The sequence below is a fragment of the Pavona decussata genome, unplaced genomic scaffold, assembly GCF_977016875.1.
Source record: "Pavona decussata unplaced genomic scaffold, jaPavDecu1.1 SCAFFOLD_300, whole genome shotgun sequence".
NCBI lineage: Eukaryota > Metazoa > Cnidaria > Anthozoa > Scleractinia > Agariciidae > Pavona > Pavona decussata.
This window is the reverse complement of record NW_028145697.1, coordinates 2,275,001-2,298,422: the sequence shown is the minus strand read 5'-3', so window position 1 is coordinate 2,298,422 and position 23,422 is coordinate 2,275,001. Positions and strand designations below refer to the sequence as shown.

The 23,422-nt window shown below is 37.2% G+C and overlaps 2 protein-coding genes across 2 annotated transcripts in view; both read left to right on the top strand.

Annotated features, from left to right (window-relative positions):
• The first annotated feature begins 588 nt into the window (after positions 1-588).
• LOC146454589 (uncharacterized) lies at positions 589-17,282 on the top strand. Its single transcript, XM_085095317.1, has 3 exons — positions 589-648; positions 9,498-9,587; positions 12,905-17,282. Exons 2-3 carry the CDS (start codon positions 9,504-9,506, stop codon positions 14,030-14,032), a joined length of 1,212 nt encoding a protein of 403 aa, XP_084951443.1. The 5' UTR covers positions 589-648; positions 9,498-9,503; the 3' UTR covers positions 14,033-17,282.
• Positions 17,283-21,461: 4,179 nt separating this feature from the next.
• Positions 21,462-23,422, top strand: part of LOC146454588 (uncharacterized) — an 8,642-nt gene continuing 6,681 nt past the window's right edge. The window contains exon 1 of the mRNA XM_085095326.1: positions 21,462-23,006. Coding sequence (XP_084951452.1) covers positions 22,566-23,006 — 441 coding nt within the window. The 5' untranslated portion in view covers positions 21,462-22,565. The remainder of the gene's footprint in view (positions 23,007-23,422) is intronic.

Sequence of the window (23,422 nt, the reverse complement as noted above, 5' to 3'; positions counted from 1 at the left end):
CTTGTGTTAACAGCTAGCTTTTCTTAACAAAAAGATCAAATCTTCACTGAATAAACAGGCTATTTTAAGCTTTAAGACGGAATAAAACTTTCCGCGAAACGAGGAAAGTTTCAGTTGTTATAGTGATGCTTTTTACGTCATAATAGGCAAATGTAATTATTTAATTTGCACACCAGCGTATTCAACTGTTTTGAGCTCAAGTCGAACGACGATTTAAACTGCCTCTTTAAGGCTTGAGTGTGGCAACATTTGGAATTATTTATGCAACAGACCAACTTATAGAAAAAGTATGGATGTTGTAATCTCAGATCTCAGATTTAAAATTTTCGGCGATTTCTCAACTACCAGTCCCGTTTCTCAGGTATCAGTTAAAAAACGTATTGACAGTTATTTTTTTTTTTTCATTTTTATTATTATTCAAGCAGATAACAGCAAAAAAAGAACGATAAAAGCCGACGTTTCGGAGTGGTCAGTAATTTTCGCCCCCCGTTATGTTAATTTTCGCGCCAAGAGTCTACGTTCTCCTCAACCAGCGGTCTTTTCACCAAGCGTGCGTAGTAAGGAAGACTCAGGATGTTTGGGAGACTCGATGTTTGGAAGACTGGTTGGAGATTTTCTGGTGCCGTTTGTTGTTGCTTTCAAAATAAGGTAGGTAACACCTTCAGTTCATTCTGTTAAAGTAAACAAAATCGGTTAATTTTATAAATCTGGTAGCACTGCTGATTTTGTCCTCGAATATTTGCAGGGCGTAACATGTCGATCGAAATCGATCATCGAAAACGTAGTCGATAACTCGATTATTCACCAAAGTCGCGGCTCGGTATAAAATATCCATCACTTTTACCGACACTGAGGTAAATAAATGTTTTAGTATATACCACACAAGCTGAGTAAGAAGTGGACCAAAAATTACTTTATTTTATTTTTGACAATATACCGACAAATGGTGGGAAATTTCAAAATCTCGCGTGCCTCGCGGTATGCGATTTCTTATTTTAGAAAGTTCTCGTCTCTCGGACAAATATCAAAGGCTCCTGTGAGCCAACTCGTGAATGCAGCTACGGACACTTCCTTACCTAAACATTTTTTCCCTTTGAAACCTCTATGAAAGAAATGTTCATTTCACCAGAAATTTGCATAATTTTGTTTACGACGTTACGCTTTCGCGTGGTATGAAAACTGACAGCCAAACTAATTTTTTTTAGCAAACTAATCTACTTGATGTAATACTTTTTTATGAGATGCACAAATATGATGAAAGATGCTGAGTTTTCATGTATGCAAAAAGTTATGATTAGCAGTGAACTTTTCGGTTAAGAGTTCTTTTTTCAGCTGTCTGTGAAGACATTATTTTTTGGCGGCAAAATTCAAGTAGCGCAACGCAATATCACGCAATCTTTCTTACTAAAACTATTCAGTTAGTTCAATCGCGAAGGGAGGATAGGTTAAAAAATCGGTGGGCCTACAATAAGTAAGGCCACTAGTGCTAAACATACATCAACGCAATGCCACGAAAACGCTCTAAAAGCGTCTTGTTTATTCCAAGATCTTGCCGACACTTCACTAATTGAATTTTTTAAATTAAATTATTTTGAATTCAATTATTGTTTAATTAAATTATTTTTAAATTCAATTTTAAATTCTTAAAAGAAACCGCACTTTGTGGAAGGAACGAAAAAACCTATAACTTTGCTCAGATTCAACGAAAAATCTCCATTCTTGAACTATAATGATTCTCAAATTATTGTATACAGGTTGAATAAGATTATCCTGATGCGTCGTGAAAAAATTTCCTTGGGTTTTTTTCGGACTTAAATTATTTTACCCCAAAATTAAATTATTTTAAATTCAATTATTGTTTAATTAAATTATTTTTAAATTCAATTTTAAATTCTTAAAAGACACGGCACTTTGTGGAAAGAACGAAAAAACCTATAACTTTGCTCAGATTCAACGAAAAATCTTCATTCTTAAACTAGAATGATTGTCAAATTATTGTCTACAGGTTGAATAAGATTATTCTTTTTTTCACTAAATGAGTTTACGACCCCGGACTTTCTGAAAAACTGAAAAAACTTATAACTTTGCTCAGATTTAACGAAAAATTTCCATTCTTGCACTAAATGATCGTCAAATTATTCTCTACAGATTGAATAAGACGCACCGTGAACAAAAAATTTTCGCATGTTTTTTCCACTGATTGAATTTAAAACTCATTCACGGCCTATGCCCGAAAGTTAACGACAGAACCAACCAAGCGAAAAGTCCGCCATTGCTATAACTCGTTCATTGCGCTTGCGTGCATTCATGAGTTCAAAACTTCTGGACGCACTTGTTTAGTTACTACATGTCTTTTCTTCAATCATTGTGTAAAATTTGTCTTGTTGTTGAACCATGCCATAAAACATAAGATGTTTCATTGTTTATGTTGTAATTATAGTGCTCGACAGTTTTCATAAACAATGCATTGTATTTTTTATTTTTCGCCTTAGAATATGAGGTTTGAAAGACTTACCATGCAATGCTGTCAAACCAAACTTTGTTGCCATTTTTGTATTTTTTGTTATAGCCGTCTCTTTTTTCAAAATAGTTTCCTCTTTAGTGACTGTCGCGAAGTGCGAAGCCATCTTGTTTCTCTTCGGCTGCTCAGAGGTGAATAGTACGTGGGAGCGTGGGTAAAAAGCACACTACAGTTCACTTAAGTGGTATATACTAATACTCGATATTTGTCAATAATTGTCAATCGACAATTTTAATTTGTCGATAAAAGTAGATTATCACAACATTTTAAACTGATTATCGATTCTTAGTATATGCCAAAAATAAAGTATTAATTTTTGATCCACTTTTTACTCAGCTTTTGTGTTATACTCAAACAATTATTCACCTCAGTGTTGGTGAAAGTGATGGATATCCATCACTATTCACCTCCACTTTGATGAATAATTGTTAATTATTGACAGAAATTGAGCCAATTTTCAATCGGCTGCGGTATTAACCAAACCAGTAATCCGACAGCTCAAACGGCAATTTATAGAATTGAAACAGCTCTAAAGTAATATGTATGGCAATGAAGTTTAATAAAAACTGAGCCACCAAGTGGTTTGTTATAAGTGCTGTTGTTATTCAATGTAAAATGAACATTATTTCATTCAGCCATGCTAAACTGTTCGATCATGCCCGATTTTGTTCCTTGTAGTATAACCTGAAGCAACATTCTGTAAGCTGCGACATCAGAGAGTTTTTCAGATATTTGATGTGAATAGAGTTCTTTTGCTGCTTTTGCTTCTCCTTGTGTATGTTTGAGCTTCTACTGCCAGCCAATCGGCTCTCACTTAGTTAGACCACGTATGACTTCAGTCTTATTTCCCGCCATACGTCTTTTTCATATTTTGATACTTATCGATTAAAATCTATCAAATCAAATTTTATCATTGAAAATCGATCAAAATCGATTATCACAAGAAATCTTGTCATTGATTTTTATCGATTTCCGATATTTGTCGATTGATTAGTATAGAATTCAATTGACAACGATCTATTTTTATCGACTTTCGAAATTATCGACATGTTACGTCCTGATATTTGGGCACTCTGAATTATAGCCAGGAGTGTGTTGCTTCAAAGTCATTAACTTTTTGATTGATGCTTTGATCATGTTCACATCTCTTTCTGTGGGTAATAGTTTCATTTTACTTTCAAGAACACCCAACGAGAACATTACAGTAAAATGTTTTGTGGCCTTTTATAATTTAAGGGCTCCGTGGGAAAAGGGCGTAAGTGACGATTTTACCTTTAGAATTCAAGTTTATCCAAAAAACAGTCTACTTTGGCATACAGTTCTGTTATCTCGTTAGAAAGTTTTGTATTCAAATATGGAACCCTGTTTCTGACACAATAAAAAGTCTGTATGCCAAATAAGTGCAAATTTAGAGAAATTGGGATTGGTAAGGCCACATTGTTTACACCTTAGTGCACATGATGCTCCCGAGGGATTTGATGATTATTGAAATGAAAAATTCGCAAATGCACAGTCATCACTACGGTAGTACCAAGGAGGCATTCTTCGGACAACGTTTCGACCGGTTCCTCTGCACTGCATTCGTCACTTTCATAACTGTTCAAAAGACCAATAGATGTTGGGTGTTTACACACTTCATTGAACAAAAACGAAACCAACTGGCCAGTATGATACGCAAGTTGGTTATCACCACTGCCTTGATCTATTTTGGGCTTGTTACAACCCGCGAAATAAAACCATGACATCATCACAAACATTACTTATGAAACAACGACAGGTGCGACAAAACGCAGCCCGTGGAAAGTGGAAACTTTCAGGCTACCGAAAATTGGGAAACTGACAAGTCCGATGTGGACAAAATCTATAACAAAATTACCCTTCCAAGCCCATTCACTGGTAAACAAGCTATAAACCACCACATTCGCCTCCTTCCCCCCCTCCCCCCAACTCAATGTTGTTTTCTGGGTCACGAACAGTTTCCTGGCAAGCATCACTTCCCATTTCAACATTGCATAAGGGGGAGGGGGGGGGGGGAGGAAAAAATAACTGTGGTAGAATTAAGAAGGGAGAAACAGGAAGTGAATGGTTTTTTTGGCTGTCCGTGTTCGGTTGTAATTGCATAGGGGAAGGGGGTGGGAGGGAGAAGTTACTGTTGTAGAATTAAGAAGGGAGAAATAGTAAGCAAATGGTTTTTGTACTGTTCGTGTTTGGTTTTCTCAAGGGGAAATCAGTAGGCCAAAGTAGACCATTTTTTTTAGAGTGATTTGAATTGTAAAGGTGAAATCGTCACTTATGCCCTTTTTTCACCGAGCCCTTCAATTAAAGGCTCCTGTGAGCCAACTCGTAAATGCAAGAAGTGAATAGTGGTTAATACTGCTGGTTAACCGTATTATTAACGCAGTCCTCGCATCAAACTAAGCTTATATACGCCTGAAGGATGCGTGGAAGTGTAGCTAGTTATGCAGAATACCCAGCCCACTAAATATTCAAGTTAAAGGCCCAGTTTCACCCATTCGGCTTTGCGGCCATTTGTTATTGTTTACATCAGCTTCTATTGTTTAGTCTTGCAATCTGATTGGTTTACCAGAGTATTCATGCTTTGATGAAAGTCCTGGCATTTTCAAAATAAATCAGACCAGGCAAATCGGACTGGTTGATTTTGTTTCAGTCGCTCCGGTTTATTTTAATCTCTGCACCTATAAGAAATATTTACTCTCCAAAGTGCCCGAGTTCTTTGTAATCCTTTGCGTAAAATTCTTGGCGAACAAAAGTCAAGGGTTTGGTTAGTTTTTCTGCACTTGTTCCTTTGAGCGACGTGGCGGAACAGTTGAACAGTTACAGCTGGCAGTCCTCAACATTAACTAATTTTTGTCCAAAGATTTTGCTTCTATTGTTGTATAAGATAAACAGTAATCTTATAGGGTCCTTTCGATTATTATTGAAGTTGACATGCAAAGAAATTAACAGTGCTGGACTCAATGTTAGCTCAGTTAATATCGCTTTCAAAATTATAGCGTGCTGCCCGCCGCCGATCCGGTGTATCGTACTATCATGAAATTATTTCTACCTTTGATGATAGAGCAATGATGCTATGAATGAATCTGCAGCTTACTAAGCAAATGAGTATTTTAATTTGTTTGCCTGTGTCAATAGGAAGATACAAAGGAATGCCACCTTGAAAACCATACAGTTTATTTCATCTCTTCGCAATGCTCATGAAGCGGGAGAATAAAATTGAATAGAGCTAATAAAACTTACGTGTTAAGGTCAGACATCCGTAGAAATCAGGAACAGATGCATGTATGGAGACAACAAATCCTCCCACTTCTTTATTTCAGAATAAAGGATATATATATTCCTTCGGAATAACAACTGTACAACTACATTGTCAACGGCGAGATGTTACTTAAAAGCGAACAAAGATTTTGCGATTTTCCTTTACACTCGAAGACTGTTCTTGGAAATATCCACATAAATAAAGCGAGAGGATATCATACAAAGCTAATGACAGGAAAACTAGTGATATTCCAGGAAACAAGCTCAATAAATGTGGATTACTTTGATTCACTGTTTAGTGCTCGCTGGTAATTTTCTGAATTTTAGACTCTGCGAAATTCAGCTCGGCATGCAATGCCTCTTGGGTGAACATGGGCCTTTAAAATACTGCTTCTCCAGTCCTTAAGTCGTGACTGCAGGACTGAAGGTTCGTCAACTGCCGGAATGAGGGTCCACAAGTTGTACAACCTTGGATTAAGTAAGGCCTAGCTCATACGTCGCATTTCAGTCAAATATAATGCGGAAAGGGATGTATGAAACCCTTCATGGAATCAAATTCGTCCAGACGTTTTATCCATCTGGGGCAGACGGATGAAATGTGTAAAAGGCATGTGAGTTGAGATGTTGTAGCATAAATTTGAAAATGCATTAACGTATATTGATTCGTTGTTTTCTTGAATCTGGAATCATCGTAGGTTGTCCACACTAAGTGCTACCCAATCCCATGTTATTCAAGTTGGTTGAATTTAATTTGTCATCTAAATCAAATCTCTACTATCTTCTTCTTACAGACGAAGTCAATTCAAATTATAAATTAATCCAAATTATATTCGACGTATGAACTAGGTCTTATACATTAACTACCAGGCTGCGGGACTGAAGGATGACGATTTGTACTAGCTTAGACTATTAAATTACTCATTGACTGCGGGGGCAGTAGATTGTCCTGTTTGACATGGGCCAGGTGTTCTGCAATCGCTCTAGTGAAGTGTGACCTGAAAGGTAAAAAACATTGTCTGCATTGTGTTTGGTTGGCCAGGACTTGAAATATCAATTGCTTAGATTTTTTAGCTGTTTCCCTCAGCGAGATTGAGCTCCTTAAATAGATTGGATCCATGGTCCCAAAACTTTTGTCACATTTTGTAAGTTTAGTATTTCTGAAAGGAGTTTAAATTTTAAAAATAATTTTTAAAATTACAATGTTTTATGTAAGTTTGGGGCTTTCAATAAGCCATACAAAATTTTCCTTTTGTCTTCAACATTGATACAAATTCAATTGTTGCCAGTGAACAATATTCTTCTGTGCAAGAAAGTTTCACAAAGAACAGTTTTATTCAAACAAAAAGGTTTCGTTTTCAGGATCGAAAATTTATATTGAAGTACAAGCTTTTGATTCTGTCTCGGAATCTTTTTCAAGTGGTGTAGGTCGTTTTGTCACATGATTAAGTTGATACAATATCACATGACAAAAGGTCCCGGTAGATCGCCGGGAGCTCATATCCAACGTCGTGATTGAATGTCAGAGCCTGGCAATGAATTTCAATAGCCTCTCTAATTCTTCTTTTGAAAGTGTAGTTCTCTCTTACAACAATAATTAATTGACAATGAAGAAAGATTGAAAACCCATCCTTCATGTTCCTTAGGTGGTCACCAACTGCAGTCGTTGAAGATCTTGTACTGGATATGAGCCCCTGGCAATCTTCCAGGACGTTTTGTCGCGTGATAATTTATCAACTTAATATATGACAAAACCTTTGTACATGTACCTCTTCACAATCCCCTCACTGGATTTTATGGACCAGTACTCCACATTTCTTTGTCATGGGTGTGGGATCCTTGGGGTGTACCAACTGTTGTCTTATGGTATTTATAGGCTTGTGATAGGTGCTCACCCCTTGTTTTCTGAAAACTCGTGTGAGTTGCTCAGAAACTCCTTGTATATAGGGGAGAGGGGCGCTGACACTGGAACCGCCTTTGTTTGCCGTGCCTTTGGGTTTGTGGGTGGTACCTAGAGTGGTCTTGAAAATCCAAGGGTTGTAGTTATTATTCTGGAGGACTGACCTCAGGTGTTTCATTACAGTTTCTTTATCCTGGTCCTCTGTGATGACTGTTCGGGCCTGATGGAAAAGAGTCCTTACTCCCAATCTTTTGTGTTCAGGCTTTGACATTGAATGGCGATGTTGAATCGTGACATTAGATTCAAGCTCCCAGCGATCTACCATGACGTTTTATCATGCGACATTTTATCAATTTAATCATGTGACAAAACGTCCTACACCACTAGAAAAAGATTCCGAGACGGAATCGAAAGCTTGTATTTCAACATAACTTTTTGATCCTGAAAACAAAATCTTTTTGTTTGATACAATATGACAGGATCAAGGAACAATTTTTTCTCTAACAACAGTTTTATTATAAGTGAGTCACGCAACGCAGGCTATCCAGGAGACCAGTATATTGATAGATTTCTTGTCTCAGTTGGATTACTTCGCTTTTTTAAATACAAAGGCTTTTCGAAGAAGGGAAACATGTTTTTAAAGGGGAAGTATCATGGGGTTTTTGATAGCTTTAGTTAAAAATGATGCAATAAGACCTTCGCTTAGCTACAAAAAAAATTCTAGAATGACGAGAGGAAAGAAATCAACTCAATTCTTGAAAGGAACAACTTGTGATCTGTTCTAGCATATTTTAGAAACAAAAATGCGAGAACTTGAAAAACATTAGCCTAATATTTTTCAAGTTTCAATCCATACCGGCCTACTCTGTCTCTGGCCAGAGGCACTAATCGAAAGTTTTATTGCACTCGGGTGATAATGTATAACAAACTTGACAATTATTTCGTTGTTTCTGCTGAGAAACAAACATTTTTGGGTTTTGAAATGACAGCAAATTTGTGTGATACTTCCCCTTTAATGTAACAAGGATTTCTTTCTTAAAACACTTAAACAAAGTAACGTCTTCAATTTAAAACAATGTGCCAAGAGGCAGGAAAAAAAAGAGTCACTTGGATCACGCATACAGTATAAAAGTTTTTATTATTATTATTTATTTATTATTTATTTTGTTTTATTTTTACTAGGCTTAGACAGTGAATCTGTCCTCTGTATATATCTGGAGCAATACTATACTCACTTGCTAGGAGCATAATAAGCATTAAATATGTTCCCTATATACAGAGCATGATCCTCATTTAGTTTTGCCTAGTGGTTTATACACTGTACCTCATTTTCCCCAGGGTTGGATGGGGAGTAAAATGGGGTGAGGGTGGTTGGCATTTCAAGTGCCAAGTGCTGACTTATCGGTGGTTTGACACTGAGCTTAAACTCCTGGAACAAATCAACTTATCAAATCACAATTGAAGCTCCAGTCCAGCTCAAGCTCAAAAATTTACATTTTTATACTGAGCGTCTTGCTTTTGGTGGAAAGCATACTACAAATGCTGCTGCCAAAATCATTGAGCTCTGCTAGCAAGTTTACCAACTCCAGTTACTGTATTATCTAGAAAAACTAACTCTTCATCCTGCATTTACTTTTGGAAGGATTCATATTAGCACTGTTTGCGCAAAGTTCAGACAGAAGTGGCCATTAGTTTGTCAGATTTTGGGGAGATAAAATTGTAGACAATGTTTTTTCTTTAAAATGTGTCTATTTCAGTGGTACCCAATATGAAATTTCATATTGTGTTTCTTTTGTATTATAGGAAGCAATGTCCTCCATAGAGGGCTTGGAAATAAAGATTCCAGGCATAGGAGATGCTCCCACATTGGTTTGTTGTAACCCAACTCCTAAGGTATGATAATTTACACTGTACCACTATAAAGCTACTCATGAGTGTACAGTCGACTCCCGATAACTCGAACCCTCGCTAACTCGAACCTCGCGCTAACTCGAACCAACTTTCCTTTCCTTTCAGGTCATTTTCTGTATAATTTTACCCTCGATAACTTGAACCTTTTTCAATTTCCCTGGAAGGTTCGAGTTGTTGGGAGTCGACTGTATTTTATATCTGATATAATTATAAATAATAAAAGTTAAAAATGTAAAAATTTAAAAGTTGAAAAACATCCAAATCCTTGGTATATTAGTTTAAACCCACTAAACTGTAGCTTGTTTTGCAGTTCTCAACATGTTCATTAATGTGAGTTATGTCTTGAGACCCACAAGTCTGCTTGGGGAAAAAAGTTGAAAACTCATGGGGTGATTAACCACATCACATATTGGAGGGGATTAAGTTTTCATCATTTAATGGCCGTTTTTATGCTAGAGACTTTAAAATCGTCTCGAGATGACTTTAACGTCTAGTATAAAAACGGTAAATAAGACAGACGCATTTAACGTCTGATGACTTTTGAAGCACTCAACAGATGACTTTAACGCCTTAGACGTTAAATGCGTCTAGTATAAAAACGGGACGCCCTTACTGGGACGCATTTAGCCCTGACTCGTCCACAGACGACTGGCATGAGTTAGAATTCAAGGCTTGGCGCTTAAACAACATGGCGGCCAAGAAGAACTTGAAGGAGTCTTGGGGCAGAAGGTGGAGTGAAGTTGAGCTTACGTCTACTTTTATGCGTCCCGTTTTTTATACCAGACGGCTTTAATGTCTAAGACGTTAAATTGGTCCGAACGACTTTAAAAGTCTCTAGCATAAAAACGGCCAATGAGTAGATCTTCGCAAGACCATCTTGGTGTCAGCAATTCATAGAACTTTGTCAAATGTGGACAGTCTTAGGGATTTAAAAAGAGTAATTAAGCATCAAGGTTTAACAGCTGAGTTTAAACTGTAACTTTATCTCATCATCTTATTTTTATATTGAATCTTATTTATATAAATATATATGTCCAAAAAGTCTTTCATTACTTTGAACAGTTATGATTGACATCAGTAGTAGCTTGTTATCGCTATGACATCTAACTTTAGGCTTTATTTAGTTTGTAGGAGGACTTTTGTGTAAACCACTTTGTAGTGAATCTTCAGTGGTATCAGACCAGGAAACTTTCTTCTCAATTCGCTTGTCCATTCGGACAAGTGCAATGTGTATTTTACTTGTCCGAACCACAAAACTACTTGCCCAAAAAATCAGACAAATTTTTTCCAATGGCCTGTCCTCCGGTTTCTGGTCATTTAGTGATCTGGGCCCGGTTGTTCGAAAGCCGATTAACGCTAATCCCCGAATTAAAGTTAACCGAGGTTTTCATTTCGCTCAAAAAAGTGTTTTTAAAAGCTGACATCAAGCCAAAGGTAAAGAAAAGTCTAAGTCAAAACTGATGGGAAAAGTCTTTTGGATAAATACTTGTTGATAAGTAATTAACATCAAATCAAACTTCACGTTAACCCAGGATTAGCTTAATCGGGCTTTGAACAACCGGGCCGCTGGTATGGCAAACAACATGGCGATGACTTTTCGAATGGGCTGTCAGTGTTTCCCTTCTGAATCCTTGAACTCCATCTCCACATCCGATGTACATTGGGCTGCTTTTATCAGCTAGTTCTGGATACTTCCGACAAGTCGAGCAATGCATTTGTCTGTTTGTCATAACAAACCAACTCGAACTCTTTCTGCTAAGCTGGCTGAAATTTTCTGACACGCTTCGCTTCATCTTTTTTCTTGTCATCTTCGTTTCTTTTCTTTTTGGAAGGAACATCCACGTCAATACTGCCAGGTGTTTCAATTTCAATAATTTTGATTGAGACGAAGACATTGTCGATACGCTCCACAAGCGACAGAAAAAGGTAGCCTGACAAGCATGTGTTGTCATGCGCCTGCAATTATGCTGTACAGCTGGACTCACATGGAAATTAATGGCGGCAGGCTTCGCGTAACGAAACACACAACTTACGCAACATGATATTTCATTTTCTGTAAAAGCTACTTTTTTATGGCAGTAAGATATCAAATATGGAAAGAATGATTCATTCTATATCCAAAGTCAAGAAAAAAAGTTCATTAATTTTTTCCTACAACGTGGTCGCCCAATCGGACAAATTAGATCATATTTTTCCTTGTCCGAATGGAAAAGCTACCTGTCTCGGACGTTCCGATGGTCTAAGTTTCCTGCCCTGGGATACGGTATCCTCAAAGAGATTTGATTATATATATTTAACAATTATTCCACGAGCGCGCGTTGGATATGAGATGATAGATAGCCAACGAGGCGCGTAGCACCGAGTTGGCTATAATCATCTCATATCCAACAAGCGCAAGTGGAATAATTGTTTTATTAAAAACAATCAAGAAATATTGCTAGATCTTACTGATTTCGCTGTGCAAGAATAACCAGCAGACAATTTAATGGTCGCTATTTCTCGGCCATGGTATAATTGCTCATACAGCTATTTCAGTAAACGTTGTCGGATTAAAAAAAGCTAAAAGACAAGACCGCAATGTTTTGTGGGATTATTTTTCATGAATAATTTCATCAAAATCATCCCTGCACGTGCAGGTCATTGTACTGCTAATTACAACCTATTGTTTTCTCCAGGCATGACTGATTTTGATGAATTTATTCATAAAAATCCCACGTAAACTTTCGGTCTTGTCTTTTAGTTTTATGCTTTGAACCGACAACGTTAATTGAAATAGCTGTACAGCTATTTCAATTAACGTTGTCTAATTAAAATCAAGCTAAAAGACAAGACCGCAATGTTTTGTGGGATTATTTTTTATGAATAATTTCATCAAAATCATCCCTGCACGTGCAGGTCATTGTACTGCTAATTACAACGTATTGTTTTCTCCAGGCATGACTGATTTTGATGAATTTATTCATAAAAATCCCACGTAAACTTTCGGTCTTGTCTTTTAGCTTCATGCTTTGAACCGACAACATTAATTGAAATAGCTGTATACCATGGCCGCTAAGCCAATCAAATCCCTCGAATTGCATTATACAATGATTCAGTTTTTAATAAATATATATATATATCCATGTAAATACATATACAAGCAGCATCAAGCCACTGTTGTTACCATTATCCAAAAGCATTCTCCATTCCAATAAAAGAAATGCCTCAATTTGCAGATCTTTTCGTCAGTTACTATTTCTGATTTTTAGCGTTTTGTTTTAATTGAAGAGAATTGTCTTATATATTTCTCTTATCAATAGTTTAAAAAGATGAAAGATCATTCAAAGGATACAGACAGGAAAGATTTCAAATGCAGCACCTGTAGTGAGTGTTTTAAACAGTCACAAGATTTGCAAAGTCATCTACAGGTACACAGTGATGAGAGGCCCTACAAATGTTATGTGTGCCACAAGTCCTTTCAAAATTCACAAAATCTAAAGGTACACCTCAGGATTCACAGTGGTGAGAAACCCTACAAATGTAAACAATGTGGCACATGCTTCAGCCGCTCATCGCATTTGCAAAGTCATCTGAGGATTCACAGTGGTGAGAAACCCTACAAATGTAAACAATGTGACAAATGCTTCAGGAACTCATCACATTTACAAAGGCATCTCAGGATTCACAGTGATGAGAAACCTTACAAATGTACACAATGTGACAGATGCTTTAACATTTCATCAACTTTGAAAAGGCATCTGATGATTCACAGTGGTGAGAAACCCTTCAAATGTACACAATGTGACAAATCCTTTAGCCGCTCATCATATTTGCATATTCACTTGAGGATTCACAGTGGTGAGAAACCCTTCAAATGTACACAGTGTGACAAATCTTTCAGCCGCTCATTACATTTGCAAAGTCATCTGAGGATTCACAGCGGTGAGAAACCGTACAAATGTACGCAGTGTGACAAATCTTTCAGCCATTCATCAACTTTGCAAGGTCATCTGAGGATTCACAGTGGTGAAAAACCCTACAAATGTACGCAATGTGACAAATGCTTCAACAATTTGTCAAGTTTGAAAAGTCATCTAAGGATTCACAGTGGTGAGAAACCATACAAATGTACACAGTGTGACAAATCTTTCAGCCATTCATCAACTTTGCAAATTCATGTGAGGATTCACAGTGGTGAGAAACCCCACAAATGTACACAGTGTGACAAATCTTTCAGCCGCTCATCACATTTGCAAAGGCATCTGAAGATTCACAGTGGTGAGAAACCATACAAATGTACACAATGTGACAGCTGCTTCAGCCATTCATCAAGTTTGCAAAGGCATTTGAAGATACACAGTGGTGAGGAACCCTACAAATGCCAAATTTGTCAAATGCTTCATCCAGTTATTAAATTTGCAAAATCACACGAGGATTCACAGTGGTGAGAAATCCACAAGTGTACATGTACTCAATGTGACAAATGCTTCAGCGAGTCATCAAATTAATTTTGCAAATTCACTTTAGGACTCACAGGGGTGAGAAACCCTATCTATAAATGTACACAGTGTGACAAAATTAATGCTTAAACCAGTCATCGGATTTTTAAAACCACCTCAGGATACGATACAACAAATATATATTCGTCAACTTTGCAAAGGCATCTGAGTGTAGACTCTGTATACACAGTGGTGAAATTAACCCCACATGTCTGTGACAAATCTTTCTCTCAGAAGTTTGGCTTCCTTTATCACAACAGAACTGTTCATGTGGATGGTGATTCACCCCATAAGTGCACCCTGTGCAGTGAATCTTTCAGGAATGACAGTAAAAGAGGCATAACCGCAGCACATGATCTGCCAATGACAAGGAGAGATTTACGTGTTGGATGTATGTGCCAAGAATACTGCCATAATTATTGCGGAATTCTGTACCATGGGTACAAGTTTATGGCACATTTTGTTGATTGTTTAAGAGGGGGCACTTTTTCCACATAAGGGGGAGAGCATGTTGTGGACAGGCAGTTGTTTTACAGGAATATCCCAACTTTTGAGGACCCCTTAGGTGGCTTACTACAGTTTATGTACTATGTAAGCTTTGATATGCGTGCGCGCTGCTCAAGGCACACAAAAGCATTGTACGTGAGAAAAATCACGCAAGCCAGCTGAGGAAATCCCCTATGCACAAAAACAAAATGGCGGCTTTCGGAAAAAATTTCCTGGTATTCTAGGTACAGCCTTAGGTTTCAGAGGTGTGCTAACAGTAGCTAGATTGTGTGTGGGCTTGATAACTGAAAAAAAAACGTGTTGTCCAATGGTTGCCGTTCCTTAACAGCCTTAAAGCCTTTGCAGAGTTGTGATTTTGCACCAAATGTTTGAGCATGAAGGCAGCATGCACTCACCAGTTGGAGTGCACGCTCCCTGGTCACCCTGGAACCCGGGTTATTCCAGAACAAGCATGTGCAATGGTCTTCTCACTGGAGGTCGCAATGACCTTTTTTTTCTCGCTTAATTTCTCCAAATCTACCCGTACAACCTATGTTCAAATTTTTGCTGTTGACAGAAAACACTGTTTAAAGTAAAAATATGAACATTTTTGAAAGAAAATCTGCCAGAATTTTCTCTAGGAATTTTCAAATAAGGCAAAATTTCCCAATTTTGTCATTTGCCAAATTTCTCCCCGACAGAATTTCGTGTTCTTCCCAGTAAATACGTATTTCTGCCCACTTTCCAAATCCAGAAATTTTGAAGTTGGGTCGTACGGCTAGATAATTTTTAGAGCCAGACCACTCTAAAAGGTGTAGTTTCTAGGCCCCCACTAAGACTCATTCTTTTGTATTTAACACTTTTTGAACATTCCCAATTTAATTTCTGTCTCAAAATTATCTCTATTGTATTTATTGCACTAGAAAAAATCTCCAAGAAAATTCCTGTTGGGGGTTTTCTTAAAAAAGTTTGATTTAAGGCCTTCTTTCAATCTGGAAAACTGTAGTACAGCCCCCTTTTTTTGAACGATAAATGGTACTTGGGTACGTGGGTTTTTTTTTTTTTTTTTTTCAACAGTATTTTGTAACACTAAAAATAATTATTGTTTTCTAACATTTGAATAAAGTAAATTCTTGGCCCACTTTAGGGTTTTGTTTTTCTTTTGTTTACTTCAAAATGTAGTTTTTTGATTCATTGGTCATTAGGGTAACTCTTGGTTGGTAAGATTTACTACTCAAAACTAATTTTTGTGAAAGAACATGTATGCTATGATGCTATAAGCCTTTATAAAGTGGTGAAATGCAAAGGTGATACTGTTTTGATGTTTAGAATTTTCAAGATTGTTAAGTGTTAAAGAAGTCTTGATTGTGTATGTTAGTTTTCAGCTTGTCGGACAATAGTTTATTAGGTGAATATGTTGAAGGTTTAGTTATGTTATGTCTTGGACCACTGCTATGCCAAACCGACCTTGTGTTTGCCTGAAGAGAAAAACTGTTGTTGCTGAGACAGTAATTTACCTTCTTCTTTGTCAGAAAATCCCCTTCCCTTTGCTTTCCTGTAGAAGTTGTAGTTTATATATACATTTATAGAAATTTCTTACTTTCTATTTCAACATGTTATGTTGGCTTATGATTGGACTATTAACCAGTATGGGCTGACGCCTGCCAGTATTTCCTATTTCATGTGGAAACTGGTTGTTGTTGTTGTTGTTGTTGTTGTTATTGTTATTAATTGATTTTCCAAAGTGTTTTGGCAAATTTCAATGAAGCGCATTCTACTACCTTCACGGTATGTGATATAGAAATGATCTTTGGTAAAACTCTATAAGATAACTATAAGATTACTTGAATATTGAATTATTGTATCCTATATACTGTACCAAGTACTATCTGTATAACAAAAAATGTAACAAAAAGGAGTTAGATCTCCATGAATTTTTATGCAAACGTAACTATAAATACTGTATAGAGGAATTGGTCTTAACTCTGATACATTTATTCTGCTTTATAGTACGTAAAAATGCATTGTTATGTATGGCAGTATGTAGCACTAAGTGCGTTTTTTTGTCTAAAAATGTAATTTAAGGGTAGTAGTTATTGTACATTGCTATGATGCAGATTAAAAAAAATTATTGAAGGTTTAGGTATGTTACTGCCTTGGACCAGCCATGCCAAACTGACCTTGCCTGAAGAGAAAAACTGTTGCTGGGACAGCAATTTACCTACCTATTTGTCAGATAATTTCCTTCCTCCCTTTCCTGTAGAAGTTACGACTGTACGTTCTTGAAATTTCTTACTTTCTAATCACAACTTGTTATGTTGGGTTATGGTTGGATTATTAACCAGGGTAACCATGCCTGCTGGTATTTCCTAGTTTGGTGGGAAGCTGGTTGTTGTTGCATAATACTTGATTTGCCATATAGTTTCTCTACAAAAAATAAATAAATATATGGATAATGCAGGTAATAATTGATAAAAGGTACGTTCTTAACTGGGAAGGTGCTGGTGGATTTTTTTATTTTTTCTCTGAGAAATTTCGTGGCCCTCCCCTTTTCCTTACCTGTTAAACTTATGACCCTCCCTTAAAAGATAAAACAAAAACCTGCGACCCTGCCCCATCCCTATCCTTCCTTTCTTTGCTGTTCCTATAAATTTACATTCACTTCACAATATTAAAGATTCAGTGACCCTTATTTTTCTTTTGCTAGGTAACAAAACGTAGGAAAATGGTAAAGAAAAGTGCATGAATAAAAGAAAAATCTATTTGTCAGAAGTTTGACAAAAAACACCTTTAAAATGCCTCTTTAAGGGTTAAGAATGGCAACATTTGGATTTATCACGCAACAGACCCATTTATACGAAGGTTGTGGATCGGCAGGTCTATTCCGGGGGTGGGGGTGGGGGGTGAGGGGTGGGGTTGAGGGGTGGGGGGGGGGGGTGAGGGGTGAAAGGTGGGGGGTGAGGGGTGAGTTTAACAGACGTGGATCTAGACTCTCATATACTCTCATAGACTCTCATATATGTTGACATTTGTAACCATGTTACTCTCCAAAGTCTCACGACGTTACGGCCGTACCACGTAACTCAATTTACATACATCGTGTATGTCAATACTTTGACATTTGCAACCATGTTACTCTGCCAAAGTCCCACGAAGTTACGGCTAAATCTTTAGATGATAGGCCACCCTCTTATTTTTTCAAGTAAATAACTAGAGACGTATGCCTTTATTTTCTTGAGGGAGATACAAGTCAAGATGTAATCCATGCAGGTTATTTTCACGGTATCATATTGGTGCGAGCGAAAACTGAAAAAAAATTACATAAAAATAGAAATGTCATCGTAATTGCATGCAGCAAAGGACGGAAATTTCCTCCTGTGCATCCTCGTTCAGTATAGTTCGGCTTGTAAGCACCAACATGACTACAGTGAATACCACCACTAACATGAGATTCGTTGGCTTGTGTACGTTATTAAATGAATTTTTCGCGACACGTGAATTTCGAGATTTTGAAGTGTACATCGCAGCACTTGACTTTGGCCAATTTTAAAAAAGGCTTCGAGGCAAGTCACTTAATTTAATTTTCGTGACTGAATTTTCCCGTTTTCACGAGATATGCAAAATTAGAAAGTGTCGCAAAAAATTTAAGCGCTAAGTTTGTTCTTCGAATTGAATTGATAATTTTGTCGTCAGCTGTAATTGTTTGTGCCACTGAAGTCCCAGTACACGTTACTTCAGCTTTATTTACGCACGTCCGTTAAAAATTTTAAGGACCAATCTTATCAGCGGCCAACCTCAAGCTTTACTCAGTTGGACGATTCGACCATTGAAACGCCTTAATCGGCAACGGCAAATACACTAGAGCTTATTGTTGTGAGAGTTATCTCTCGAATATAAGTGATACCAGCATATTTTAGTTACTAAAGACATGTTTGTTGTTTATTTTTATGTTCCGTTTTCTATTAATGGAACTCTGATTACAAGGAAGGGAAAAACGGAAATCTGAAATTGAAAGAAATTATAAATAATAATAATAATAATAATAATAATAATAATAATAATAATAATAATAATAATAATAATAATAATTTATCATTTATATAGCGCGCGAATCATAAACAGATGCTCTCGCGCGCTTTACAATAAAGATATCCTAAATAAATATAATTTAAAATTACAATGGCAAGGTCAATGGATAAACTGAAAGCAGTGAACTTTTTTCTTTCTTTTTTCTCTGATCCTAGAGAGGATTAGAAATGAAGATTCGAAATGTAACATGCTCAAATCCCAAATACAAACGAGAAAAAGGAAAAACATTTTTTCCCTGCCCACCAAAAAAAAAGCAAATTCATAAAAGTTAATCCAGATTATTTACAGTTACAGTTGTGTTGCAGTTTTAAGATTCCGAATTAATATGAGAGTAAAGGGTTCATATCTCAAGAACAGAACGTTTGTTTGTGTAATGACAATAACGACATTTGTAATTGTATCATGACAATAGCGACATTTAGTAGTATTGACGCTTGCTCCACTTAGTATCATTGACAAACCAGCCTAACAACCGGTTTTTCGAAGGCCATATGGTAAATGATTAACCAGGGAAAGTTAATCTAGTTTATTTGTATATATAAAGTTACAGTTTTGTTACACTTTAAAGAATCAAAAGCAATATGACGTCAGTTGTATCATTTAGTCGATCCAAGATCTTACGAGTCTCAAACAAAAAAGCAATACAATAAACGATAGCCACAGTTTGGATTACTTTTATGTGTTTGTCGAACTCAATAATGTTAAGGTGGATCGCAGATCCCCATAGCTCGCGTCATGAACGAATTAAACGTACCCTCACCCCCGAACTCGCGATTTCGTGTGAGATTGCAGGATGTTCGTTTATCACGTATATGAGAGTCTAGATCCACGTCTGTTAAACTCACCCCCCACCCCCATTCCTCACCCCTCACCCCTCACCCCCCCACCCCTCACCCCTGGAATAGACCTGCTGTTGTGGATCGATGTTGGAATCTCAGATATCAATGATCAGTAAAATTTTAAGTTTTATCTCTACTACCAAAACAATTTCAGTCCATTTCTCAGCTATCAGTTAAAAAACGTGTCATTTCTCAGTTTACAGTTAAATTTTTTACCAATTTTCAGCATAGTTTATTGAGGGACTGGTTATGAAACCTTGCCATGAAATGGTGTTGCAATTTATGTTGGACGGGCCGCCACCACGCACAATCCTTTGTTTTAATGTTCACACTACAGTTTCTATTGGTCAGTTGTTCCAACACATTTCAAAATCGTATGTCCTCCGTGCACGGTTACGACCAAAAATACCAACAAAAACATATAACAAAGAGGTTCGTCAGACGTAATAACCAATAAATATGCGTTATTGACCAAGCGTGAGGTCAAGATGGCTGGACATTGGCCAAGTTCTTTTTTTGCGTTTTTGTCAAGGTCCATAAAAACGCAAAAAAAAAGAACGAGGCCAATATACAGCCATCTTGACTGAACAAGATTGGTCAATAAAGGATTTATTATATGACTTTACCTTCAAGTCAAAACTACAACAACAAAACAAATTGCCTTTTAAACTGCCTTTTTTCTCTCTGTCGTACTGCTGTCAAGCTGCCCCTTAAAATTCCTTACCGTCTGGGGAGGGGTAGGTGGTTGTATGGAATGTCAGGTGATTTTACTTCGTGTACATGTGCTCATGTGGTTGGAGAGTGCAGTGGTGATTTCTTCTGGTGCCGTTTGTTGTTGCTTTCAAAATAAGGTAGGTATTTTAATCTATAACAGCTTGAGTTCATTCTGTCAAAGTAAACAAAACCGGTTAATTTTACTTTGATTGTTTAATCTGGTAGCACTGCTCGTCAGAAGTCAATTCGCTAAAACATGAGTCTTTTCGCCACACTGCGAATCAGGTGCTAGTAAACGTTATTTGTTAACTACATAATACTGACAAAGTGTAGAAGTAAACACCAAAACAAGCTTTCGTACTACATATTTAAGATCTGAGAAAAACCACTGGTCTTGAAACCACTGTGTTAATGCACGTGTTAAATAAATTACAGTCAAACCTCTTAATTGCGGACACCAAGGGGACAGGAATAAGTGTCCACATGATAGAGGTGTCGGTTTTACGGAGGTAGCCTTTATATGGATTTCAGTCTCTCAGGGACCAAGTGAACTGTCCGTAATAGAGAGGTGTCTGTATTTATAGAGGTGTCCGTAAGGAGAGGTTCGACTGTAATTACTAAATCTCTTATAGTTCATTAATAATTATAACTCGATTACTCAGGATCGAATTTTAACAAACCTTGTAATAATTATTGTTAGCCATAAAATTGTTATCCGGGAAATAATTGGTCACTACACCTACGTGACTAGTCAGCGGTTACATCACAGCGAAGCAAAATTGTCTTTGTTTGCTTCAAAACATCTTTCTATAAGGTTTGCAATTTCACCTTCTAGCCTGATGGGCAGCAATCTGTGTTTCTCGGTGCAGGAGCTAGAGTGTAACAGCAGGTAAAATGGCAGCTGACTCTTTCCCGATGCTCCCCTGTTCAGATGGAAGTGCCACCCTTCAACATCGTTGTTTGTCCTTACAGCCTGTAGGTAGAAGCTCCAGCGGGAAGGGGCCACACAGCGCTTTCTATCCAGGTGGACTTCACATAATCCGTGAAAGACTGAAGTTGGACTCCAACTGCTTGTGGTTCTAGTTGGGCAAACATGGGTTGTTGTTGTCAACTTGTGACTTTTTTGGCTTTCACTTTCTACTTTCCTCATCACTCATGATATTTTTTCTCATTACAAATTTGAAGCTACATGTGTTGAAAGGTTACAGTCTGCTTGAAATGTACCATTTTATATAATCCAGGATGGACTGGTCTTTTTATTTACCTTTTTATACAACTGTCCAGAAATATCATATCAGGTGCAAATTTTATTGTAGGGTAATGGTTTATTAGTTTCCTTGTTAGATGAACCTTTCTATATCAGGTTTAGTATATTTCTCACAGAGAAGGAGAATGGGGAGGGGTAGTTTGAAATAGCGGCTCGGCCACCAGAACTTTATTTCGCGCGCGCCTACAATACCGCCAGCTACACAGGCTAAAACATGATAGGATGCGTCAGTTTGCATTGCAACGTGAAGTGGTAGCATTTTTCTTGTGCATTGATTGATAACAATGTGGCAGAGGCAAACTGCCTGTGCATTGTCTCCAGCAAAAATGAGGGTAATTTGGATCCCATGTATGAAAGTTATTAATTATTTAGTTATCTTATTTTATTATACTATGGCTTAGACAGTAAATCTGTCCTCTGTACATATGTGGAGCATTATACTCACTTAGTAGAGGCCTATAATACTATTAATAAGCAGTAAATATCAGTAACTATGTCCCCAATATGTAGGGTGTGATCCTCGTCTGCTTTTGCTTAGTGCATGGTTTATACCTAATTATTCCCCAGGGTCGGGTGGGAAGTAAAGGTGGGGGGGGGGGGGTGAGTTTGGTTGGCATTTTGAGTGGTTTAACACAGAGCTTACTCCTAACACAAATGAAGTTTGAGACACAAGTTCAGTTCAATTCAAAAATTGTTGTTCTGCTGAGAGTTTACCTTTTGGTGGGTAAATTAGGCAACCAGTTTAATATCTGATCATTTTTTTTTTTCGTGATCTTAAGGTTCTTTATTAATTAATGCTTTTAGTAAATACTTCCAGCATGAATAAACACACAACATGGAATATCATGTTTTATTTATGAGCAAGCTATATTTCTACAGTCAAAAATGTGAATTAGAACATGTAAATACAAGCACAGTCCAGCCACTTAATAGTTACATTCTCCTAATTCCAATATTATAAAAAGAATGCATGAATTTGCAGATCCCTTTTCAATTCATTAGTTACCATTTCAGATTTTTGGCTGTTTATTTGTAGGTGTTTGTCATATAGATATTACACATTTTCTCTTATCAAGAGTTTAAAAAGATGGGAGTTCACTTGAAGGATGCAGGCAAGAAAGATTTCAAACGCAGCATCTGCAGCAAGTGTTTTAAACAGTCACAAGGTTTGCACCGTCACCTAAGAGTACACGGTAACAAGAGGCCATACAAATGTTCTGTGTGTCGCAAGTCCTTTAAAAAATCACAAGATCTAAAAACACACCTCAGGATTCACAATGGTGAGAAACCCCACAAATGTAAACAATGTTGCAAATCTTTCAGCTGCTCAACAACTTTGCAAAATCACATGAAAGTGCACAGTAGCAGTAAACCTTACAAATGTACACAATGTGACAAATCTTTCAGCTGCTCATCAAATTTGAAAAGACATCGGAGGATTCACAGTGGTGAGAAAATTAAACCCTACAAATGTACACGGTGTGACAAATGCTTCAGGCGCTCATCACATTTGCAAAGTCATCTGAGGATTCACTGTCTCAAGAAGTTCAAACAGGAACGACTCCAACTCGAGACGTTTTATTTCTAGACGTTTACAAACCATATACTAAAACCATGTGCCAATACAGACGAATTCGAAACCTTTATAGTAAACAAATTAGCATAATTCCGGGATGCCCGTGCGCCACGGCTACAACAATTCGCACGGGCGAATTCGGCTAAATTAATTCACAACATCCTCCCCCCACAACGATAATAAGAAATCCTTAGTCTAGATATTAAGTAGCTGATTTAAATCGAAAGTGTCACTGAGTCCACATGTGAAGTCTTTGTCTCGCTTCAATGGCAGCCTTCCTTTTAGAGGGTCGCTGAGGATCACTAGTCGTGTCAATATCTTCAGATTTTGACTCTTTATGATCAGACGCTGTGTCTTGCACTTCTAGC

Coding starts and splice junctions, on each gene's coding strand:
- LOC146454589 (XM_085095317.1), top strand. CDS start 9,504: ATGTCCTCCATAGAGGGCTTGGAAATAAAGATTCCAGGCATAGGAGAT. Junction 9,588..12,904: donor GTTGTAACCCAACTCCTAAG/GTATGATAATTT, acceptor TCTTATCAATAG/TTTAAAAAGATGAAAGATCA.